This window comes from Brassica napus, chromosome C5 (assembly GCF_020379485.1).
Source record: "Brassica napus cultivar Da-Ae chromosome C5, Da-Ae, whole genome shotgun sequence".
Taxonomy (NCBI): domain Eukaryota; kingdom Viridiplantae; phylum Streptophyta; class Magnoliopsida; order Brassicales; family Brassicaceae; genus Brassica; species Brassica napus.
Genome location: NC_063448.1, coordinates 37555508 through 37565757, shown reverse-complemented (window position 1 = coordinate 37565757; position 10250 = coordinate 37555508). Strand labels below are relative to the sequence as shown.

Sequence of the window (10250 nt, the reverse complement as noted above, 5' to 3'; positions counted from 1 at the left end):
AAACTTCAACTATACGCATTTACAATATAATACTTCCTCCGTTTCATAATAGATGATGTTTTGAAGAGTTATTGATGTTTCAAAATACATGATGTTTGATATTTTTTAATTAGTTTAAAGTTTATTGAAAACCGTGTGACCAATGATGTTTTATAATATTTTTTATGATTGGCTAGATTAGATTTATTTTATATTTTTAATCTTACTTAAAAAAATGTAAATATCTTAATTTTTGTGTCTTCGTTCAAAACATCAACTATTTTGAAACTATTTTGAAACAAACGGAGTACTATACTATACTTGCTTAATAATATATATATACGAACACTATAATCCCTGAGCTATTTCTAACTTGTATATTTCAAGTTTCAGCCATAAAATGATATGTTCTCTTCTCAGCCAATACTTTTTTCTTTACTCATGTAGTATTAGAAGGCCTAAACAATTTTTTTTTTTTATCACACATGATCATCACATCTGTAACAAGACAAAATGATGATACAAATGTTACATGTATATAATATTTTGTTTTTTTATAAAAAAAAAAGAGTAGTAATGTAATATATATTAAATTAAATTTAAAAACGAACCTACACAAAGCGAATAGTGATGCGACCGTTCGCTTGGCATGTCAAGTAAGTATATCGTAACCATAACCCGACCCGGTTTCATGAACGAGTGATAAATAGCCAAGTAATCAAGTTCCAGCACACGTAAGCCACTGTAAGACAACATGGGCCCTCGCTGCCGTCTCTTAACTCGACCAAGTGTCACCGCATACCAAAGAGCTCTCCGTTAAGAAAACCGACTGTGTTTTTCTTTTAAATAAATGAAGACTTAACGCCGTTAAAACCTTCACTTTCCTCCACGTATAAATACGTACACAGAGGAGCACTTGTCTGCTCTCTCTTTCTCTTCGACATACAAAACAAAATATCAGAGCTCCGTTTCAGTTCTCGGGTGACCCGATAACCCGAACTTGTCGTCCTGTTCTTGAAGAAAATTATCTGTTCGCATTGAGTTGTATTGCTTCGTGAGTGTGAAGATTTATATTGAGAATCTGATTCTGTTTCGCTACGAAGCAGACATTTCAGGTCAGTAGGGAGATTCGTTGCTTGTGTTTTCGTACTTTCGCTTCTGTAGAAACGATTGAGAAAGCAAACAGAGATTTATCACTCGTTTTTTTTTTCGATCGATCTTTTCAAACTATTTTTTCTCGGGAAAAGATTCACTTAGTTTTCTTTTTTCATTGCAAGGTGCCTTGAACTGTTACATTGTTGCACCTACTCTGTCATTTGATTGATTTGATTTTGACAGAATCGATTCGTCACTCGTCTCTATTATTTTTTGGGGGATTAAATAGCATAATAAGTTTCCAAAAGATATCTCTAGTGTCCGATTCCTAAATATTCAAACAGATTTTTCTTAAATCTTTCCAGGAAAATCTTACGTTTCTTGTTCGTTTCAAAAGCTTCCCTGTATTTATTGTTTCCTAACTTTTAGTTTAAAGAAAGAAAGAAGAAGAATACGCCAACTTTTTCTCTCTTGCCATTAAAAAGCTAAAGTCACCATCATCAATTGGCTCGTCCTTTTACTCACATTTATTACGGTTGCTAATGTTGTGCAACCATTGATGGTCTATATGTAGGCTTAGACACAGAGCAAACCCCACTCGTGCCGGCTATCACAATAGAGTAAACCTTAAAGAGGAAATAAAAGCAGCAGCGCTCTCTAAGCAAACACGCAGATATCGAAACAAAGGTCAGTAAATCTACTAAAATCCATTCAAATCAAATCAAAAATTCAATGTCTATAATAATGGCTTTTTGTATCAGTTATTCTTGCCTTTGCTTTTCATAATAAAAAAACCCCATTCTTCGTAATTCGTGATCGTTTGTATTCTGAATACAGATTCATATATGTAGCTTTCATCTCTCGACACGCTTTAGATTGGTCCATCATCACACACAACCCTAAAATAGAAACCAAACTCTTTTTCTTTTTCCTTACACGTGACCGTCAAGATTCCATTCTATTGTTTAATACATTCAATATAATTCTTTTTCCAGTTATTCCATTAATGATCAGAACATATTATTTGATTCTTTGTTAAGTTAGTAGTAGTATTTTTTTATTTATTTTTTAATGAGTTATTCTTGGGTTCACCTCCTAGGGTGAACCTTTCACCAACCAATAGAAAATTGTCATTTTAAATCTAGTATCTTTTAATTAAGGAAACCAAATAACTTGCTAAATTATATTATCTTTTCAAAATAAAGTTTAAAAATAAATAAAAATAATATATAAAAAACGAATTAAAAAAAAATAATGTTGTCAACAAAACACTAACCCTAAACTCTAATACTAAACCCTAAACTCAAATCATAAACCTAAATCCTTGGGTAAACCCTAAATCCTTGGGTAAACCCTAAATCCTTGGGTAAACCCCTAAACCCTTGGAAAAATACTAAACATGTTGTCAACAAAACACTAAACCCTAAACTCTAATCCTAAACCCTAAACCGTTGGAAAAACCTTAAACCCTTGGGTAAACCCTAAACCGTAAACCCTAAACCCTTGGAAAAACACTAAACATTTGGATAAATTCTAAATTATAAATCTTAAACACTAAACTCTAAATCTTAAAAATAAATATTTTTTTTAAATAATATTTTTTTAGAACTATTGTTATTTTTATTTATTTAATTTTTTATTTTTTATTTTAAAAACATAATATAATTTGGCAAGTTATTTTGTTTCCTTAATTAAAAGATACTAGATCTAAAATGACAACTTTCTATTGGTTGGTGGGGGTGAACCCAATAAAAATTCTTTTTTAATGTCAGGACTTTCGGCTACTGCAAAAAAAAAAGGTTTTATTCTTTCATCTCCGTTTATATGTGTTAGTTGAGGGATGGGCTCTTTGCTGCAAACAAAAGCATTTATGTATACCATTTTTATACCTCACAAACACTCTTTAAAGTACAAAGAAGAAAATTTTGTCTCTATTATGGTTGCTTTTAAAATGGACTATTTTACTCGTAAATTAATTTAAAGTAAAGAGTTTTTTTTTGTAACACAAGAAATTTCATTAGATGGTTTGGTTAAACCGGGTTCACTACCGAGCTTCTTAGAGCTTGTATAGCCGTAGACCTTGTTTACTTCAAATTTAAAGTAAAGAGTCTATTTTAAATCATTTTTCAGAACATACAAATTTTTTTTCCCTCACTGGGGTCCTATCCTCTAATCCCCAAGTTCTATTTCTTTCTTTTAAAAAAGAGAAGTGTAACTTGTAGTTTAAATATTTTTTTTTTTTTTGAAAAATTGTAGTTTAAATATCTTTCAACACTTTTTGTCTCTATCAAAGATCATCGAATTAAATATAATGAACCTCCGTAAAAGATTATATTATTTTATTAATTTCAGTTAGTGTTCTTTGCTTCAGAGATTAAAAAAAAATCTCCGAGTTTACTGTTTTTTTTTTTCAGTTTCATGATATCTTTGGTATGAACAGAAATGGGTTTAGTTGTAAAAAAAAATAAAAAAATAAAAAAATAAAAAATGGGTTTAGTTCTTGAAATATTTAAGCTTTGCTTCTTATAAGTTAAATTATTTGATTCCAGTTAAGTGTGTAAATCTCCGAGGTTACTGTTTTTCCTCTTTATTATTTTTGGTATGAAATGGGTTGCTCTTTAAAATATTTAAGCTTTTGTTTGTAAGTTAAACTAAACCAAATCAAGTTTCTATTTCTTTTGAGTAGTTGTTTTCTAACCAGAAGAGAGATACGTCACAAATTTTATCCTTTTGTGCTGTGTTTGCGTTAGATAGAACGACAAATCGGCATCCGAATTCCTCTTCTATTCCAACTTGTAACTAATGTTTGTCTGTTACTACTATTGTAGGACCATTTCATCATTTCCTATTATTATTATTTTATATTTCAATAAATTAAATGTGTACTCTGATTACACAAGCTATATATACCGTGTTTGATTTCAGATTGTGGATCTCGTTATTGTTTAGTTGTCTCTACTTTGGGTTTTGTAATGATTTTGTTTTGGTTTGTATAGTATTATTCATTGAGGTTTCGTTGTGTGGTCTTTATTTTAAGTAGACTCTGTTTTATACGATTTTGTAGGGCTGAAAAGGCAAACAAAGAGAGAACACAAAAGATGTTTAGTTGCATAGCTTGTACGAAAGCAGACGGAGGTGAGGAAGTCGGTAATGGAGCACGTGGAGGCACCACTCCCAATACTAAAGAAGCCGTCAAAAGCCTAACCACACAGGTCTCATTTCTATCTATGAATATCTTCTTTCGTTGTTGATCCTTGTACTTGCTTGTTGGAATCTTTCACCAATCTCTTTTTAATAGATTATGTCAGTGTTTATTTATCCAAAAAAAAAGAAAGTCAAACAAGTACGGAAAATCCACATTGAAAGTTATATAATTTCTTGAGAGTATAGTGGCAGATTAATGCTTTGGTTAATATTTGCCAATGAAGTAGTTTTTTGAATATAATTTTAATCATGTTAGATCTCGTCGATGCTCTTTAAAGAATGATCATATTAATCTTCTTTTTACTTCTTTTGGCTAAATATATACTTCTCTTGGCGCATTTAGTCATGATTAAAAGCCTGAAACTACATATAATGGTAGTAAAACTGTTGTATTCAACATCATTGCGTTTTAAAATGTGTGTGTTTTGGGTAACTTGTGTTATGCAGATTAAAGATATGGCTATAAAATTCTCTGGTGCCTATAAACAATGCAAGCCATGCACTGGTTCCACTACGAGCCCCATGAAGAAAGGACACCGACCGTTCCCAGATTATGACAACGCTTCTGATGGTGTTCCGTACCCTTACATGGGTGGAAGTGCCGGCTCAACTCCTGCTTGGGACTTCACAAACTCCTCTCACCATCCAGCCAGACGATCAGAAGCAAAGTTCACTTCAGTCTATGGAAACGATCGGGAATCTATATCTGCTCAGTCTTGTGATGTGGTACTAGATGAGGAAGGGCCTAAAGAATGGATGGCTCAAGTAGAACCAGGTGTCCATATCACATTCGCATCGCTTCCCACCGGAGGAAATGATCTTAAGCGGATCCGCTTTAGGTAAATTGAACTACTCAGAACAACCTCTGTGTGTGATCTTTAAGTTTTTTATAGATCAGTAGGTGGCGACTAAAACAGAACCTGCATGTCCTGTTTTGTGTCTTGTTTTGAAAACTAACCATTACTTGTGTCTTGTTTTGAAAGCCGAGAGATTTTCGACAAGTGGCAAGCTCAACGGTGGTGGGGTGAGAACTATGAAAAAGTCGTTGAGCTTTACAATGTACAGAGATTTAACCGCCAAGCTCTTCAAACTCCTGCAAGATCCGAGGACCAGGTAAAAAACACATTCCGAAAGCTCTCTCCTCCAGACAAGAACCTTTACTGAATCGTGTCTTGTTTATTTTTTTTCAGTCACAGAGAGATTCAACTTACTCAAAGATGGAATCAGCGAGAGAGAGCAAAGACTGGACACCAAGACACAACTTCAGACCTCCAGGAGTTAATGTGCCGCATCATTTCTATGGTGGCTCTAGCAACTATGGTCACAATGGAGGACCTCTGATGGATGCATCACGAACCACCACTTCCTCGAGAGATGAGGCACCGTCCATGAGCAATGCTAGTGAAATGCAGGCTGAGTGGATTGAAGAGGATGAGCCAGGCGTTTACATTACTATCAGACAGTTAGCAGATGGGACTAGAGAGTTACGTCGTGTCAGATTCAGGTATAACAAACATCTAAGCTAAGCATTTAGGATCAATCGTTTAAACCCTCTGATTACCCTGGCTCATGGTTCAGGATCCCTGTTACCTTAAAGTATGAAACATTCACAAGATTTTCAGCAATTTGAATTGGTTATCTTATATATTAAAACATAAGTCACAACCTTGATTCATGTGTGATTTTTTTAAGAAATGGACTCTCACTAGAAATCAGTTATCATTCATTTATTACTAATAATATGGATTAATAATATATCATTCCTAATATAACATCGACTCCTAAAAATTCGGATTGGTTAACAAACTCACATTTATTCATGTGTGATATTTTTATTTGGATCATCATTTAAATTTTTTATTAAATGTATTTCCTTAATGCTAATATATAATCTTTTAACTACTTAAATCATACTATAATTTGATATCTTTTAATTTAAAATATAAATATAAATATATTTAATTTTCTTAACAAATGTGTTGAAAAACATTATAACAATATCTTAATTATCAAAAATTGTATATAAATATTTTCACTAATTTTGTAATTAGTAATGAAATTAATGTTATTATACAGTAATAGATATATATATATATATATATATATACTCCGTTATTTTTTATAAAATGAAAAAAATTATATCAAATTTTCCTATTTTATAGTTATATTTATCATTTTAAAATAAAACATTGTATTTAACTAAATATGATAAAATTATTTTAAACTGATAAATTAATATATTTTATTTCACAAGCATTAAAAATTTATGCTAGAAATATAATATGTTGGTAGAACGAGTTAACATTAGTAAATTAGATAATTCATGTATAAAATTAACTTATTTTAAACTTATATATATATATATATAGTTATTATCTTAAATGAATAAACATAAAAAAATATTGATAAAAAAAATCTAGCGCTTTAAATTAATGATCAGGATCATAATAATTAAATAAAAAATAATTTTAAAATATATATAATATAAAAATAGCAAATATATGTGATGATTTGAAATAATCAATTAACTTATAGCACGAAAACTATCAAATTGTTATATTTAAAATAATTATATATAAACATTTAAATATATAGACATGAAAATTAATACCCGCACGATTGTGCGGGTCCAAATCTAGTTTAGTACTTAAAATCCTTTGATTAGTTTGGTTTCCGGATTATAATATCGGTGACCAAAGAGATGTTGTAAGACATTTTGAATTTCATCATCATATTGATACCGTTACTAATGTTTGTTTTTTGGTTTAATCAACAGCCGGGAACGATTTGGGGAAGTGCATGCAAAGACGTGGTGGGAGCAGAACAGAGAGAGAATACAAACCCAATACCTCTAGTAACAGAGAAATATGAGGGTTTTCATAATCTTTAATTAAAAAATTAGTTAATCTCCAGCACACAACAATACAGCTATACACATTTTGGTTATCTTGTTTTATCTTGGCTTAATATCTATACATAAATCAATCATCATCGATCATTAAGCTAAATATATACATACAACCATCATAATCAGTTAAAACCTAACAGACAAAATTCTGAATCTATACTATATAATGGTTGAGGAGAGCGTCCACGTAAGATTTTAAACCACAATTATAATATGTCATAATATGTCAAATTATTCCAATTATTATTTTCAAAATGTCAAACATCAAAAATAATGTTTTTTCCTAAAATAAAATAGAATTTTATACAATATGGTAAATTAACAAAAAATCAATAAAGAGGAATCAACTTAATATCTCTATTATATTATTTGAGAAATCAGTTTCATACACGTCGCGCTCACGTTAGTTTTTATGATAGTTAATTACACACACCCTTAATGAATTAAAAATATAGCATATAATTATCATTATTAAAATTGATCTTCCTTTTTATTTGATAATTTATGTTAATTAGAAGTTTCTTTTTTATTTTTTTTCTTCCAAATAAAATATACAATTAAAAATATTTATAAAATTGAAAAGGAATTTAAAAGAAGAAAATATATTTATACATTAAGTTATTTCATAAAAAGGGAAAGTTAATCAGAATAATCTTCACATTAAGAAAAAAATAATATTTCCTTTAAAACATTATCTTAAACGACATAAATATATTTCTAAGTAATATGAATGTTTTCCTTAACAATATAACCATAATAACATTAGATAAGCAAATCTGAATTATTATGTTTAAGATTAAAGTAATTTTCAGTTTACCTTTTATAAATCTATGGTATAACATTACTTAGAGCTTACAAAATATTTTAATTATTATAAATATGAATTATGAGCTTTCAAAATTTTATCAGTCATTTTCTTTTATGCAACTTTCTACTGATCATCATTTCTATTTTTTAATATTGCTTTGAAAGTCAACTATAAGAGATTATTAGAATTATTATGAAAATATAATTATACATCTAAGATAAAAAAGTGAACTAATGCGATAAACAAAACCAATATGAATTGGTTTCATAAGAATAAAAATAAGTATATTTCAATTCAAAAAATATATGTCACTCAATATACCCACGAAATGAGTAAATGGACCAATCAAGCTTTTTTTAACAAAATCAAAAGGAAAATAAAAAATATTATTTTGTAGTAATGTTTTTTTTTATACAAATAAATTACAATATGTTACAAACCATACTAATAAATAAAAATATAATATAATATTAGCTAATGGTTACCATTTATTTATTTTGTAAATATATATGTATGAAATTTCAAAATATTATTTTATATTAATTTATGTAATTTTGAATCGATCAACACTTTAATTTATTTTTATGTTTGATTTTCGAAAAAATATATATATAAAAGTATACATAATTTAGCTAAATATATTTACATATATAGGAGAACAACCAGTCTAAATGTAAAATAATAAAATTAATCAAAAATTAATCAATTCAGAACAATAAAAAAATATTATGGTCGAATTTGGAAAAGTTAAAATATTTAATATACTAAAGTGAATATCAAGCCGACTAGATAGTACATATCCAACTTCACATGTCTAATCAAAATAATATAATATTATTAATATAAAGTATTCATATAAATTATAAATAGTTTAGAACTAAAATTAAATTATAAGTCAGTTATTATTATATATTTATTTTATAAATAATTTTATATTTACATCCGTGCATGAGCACATGAGAATCACCTAGTAATAGTCAACTTGATATAAATAAAGTGGTTTTTGAAAATAACATAAAAGTAACCAATATTTTTTAAAAGAGTAATAAACTTAAAAAAAAATTAAAGTTAAACAATTGAAATAACATATTACTTTAAAGTCCATACAAAATAAATTAAACTAACATAATAAAAACTTATTTAAAATGAATCAACAATTTGATATATACTACTTTTAGAAGTTTAACATACATTATTTGTTTTAAAAGAATACAAAACTTTTTGTATTTTGATTTAAATCACATATGATTTTAAAAGTTTATATATATATATATACTATATAAAAATTGAGGATATAAGCTATTAAAAATGTCTATGTAGAATATAACAATTCATAATCATAATTTTTTTTATTTTTAAAAATGTTAGTATTTCCAAAACATAATTTATTTTAGAAATAGAAATCAATATAAAATAAGGTAAGTTGCGAAATATAAAACCATTAATTAACTTGATATACAAACCAAACTATATTTTTGGAAACTAACACAAAGTAAAAATAAATAAAATCTATCTTATTAAAGTAGAAGTACCTTTTCATTTTGTTTGGCAACATGAATTGCAAAGTTAAAAAAAAATTTGTTTGGACACAAAGATAACATCTATCTTCCGCTTTTGTTTTATATAAAACTTAGGACAAATCGTTACTATAACTCTTCTGCGTCGTGGGCCTAAATAAAAAACATAAATCCATATCGAATGTGCCTTTGATTTAGTTATATCTTAAGACATTTTTTGGGTTTATCAAATGTCGTAACTGGATAATATTCTCACCTAAAAATACGCCAACTGATAAAGCCTCAACTTACGGTGCAAGTTAAATATCTCCATCGTATATAGCCATAACTGGTTATGTTTTCTTCGAGATAACTCCAAATTTAAACCTTTGATTTTTTGCTTTTTAACACGTAAATATTGTGGAGGTTCATAACTACATTTCCTTCTTTTTTCCTAATTTACTATTCTAAAATATTTGCGAGATATTTACCTTCTTATGTAGCAAGTAACTAATTTACCTAATTTTCCTATACTTTAGATTTATTTTCTCTGGGAGATATCTCCTCATTCAAACTGAGATCACAAACGTACTAACCACGAAAGTATCTACATTTCCATATCTCCAATTTTGCGTATAATAGATAGATATTCCCATTTAATAATTGCTACAAATCTAGCAATATCTACATATTTACCTCATCGGCGTATAATACATAGATATTCTTTTCTATAATAACCATCGGCGCCTTATATATAGAG

The 10250-nt window shown here is 28.4% G+C and overlaps 1 protein-coding gene across 1 annotated transcript; it reads left to right on the top strand.

The window, feature by feature from the left end:
* Positions 1-478: 478 nt before the first annotated feature.
* LOC106363915 (protein BREVIS RADIX) lies at positions 479-7268 on the top strand. The gene is made up of 7 exons (XM_013803576.3): positions 479-1094; positions 1649-1761; positions 4139-4286; positions 4726-5117; positions 5262-5391; positions 5469-5782; positions 7055-7268. Exons 3-7 carry the CDS (start codon positions 4173-4175, stop codon positions 7131-7133), a joined length of 1029 nt encoding a protein of 342 aa, XP_013659030.1. The 5' UTR covers positions 479-1094; positions 1649-1761; positions 4139-4172; the 3' UTR covers positions 7134-7268.
* The last annotated feature ends 2982 nt before the right edge of the window (positions 7269-10250 follow it).

Excerpts from the sequence above, each read along its gene's own strand:
- LOC106363915 (XM_013803576.3), top strand. The coding sequence starts at position 4,173 with ATGTTTAGTTGCATAGCTTGTACGAAAGCAGACGGAGGTGAGGAAGTC. Across the intron at positions 5,392-5,468 it reads CTGCAAGATCCGAGGACCAG|TCACAGAGAGATTCAACTTA; the intron begins GTAAAAAACACA and ends ATTTTTTTTCAG. Across the intron at positions 5,783-7,054 it reads TTACGTCGTGTCAGATTCAG|CCGGGAACGATTTGGGGAAG; the intron begins GTATAACAAACA and ends TTTAATCAACAG.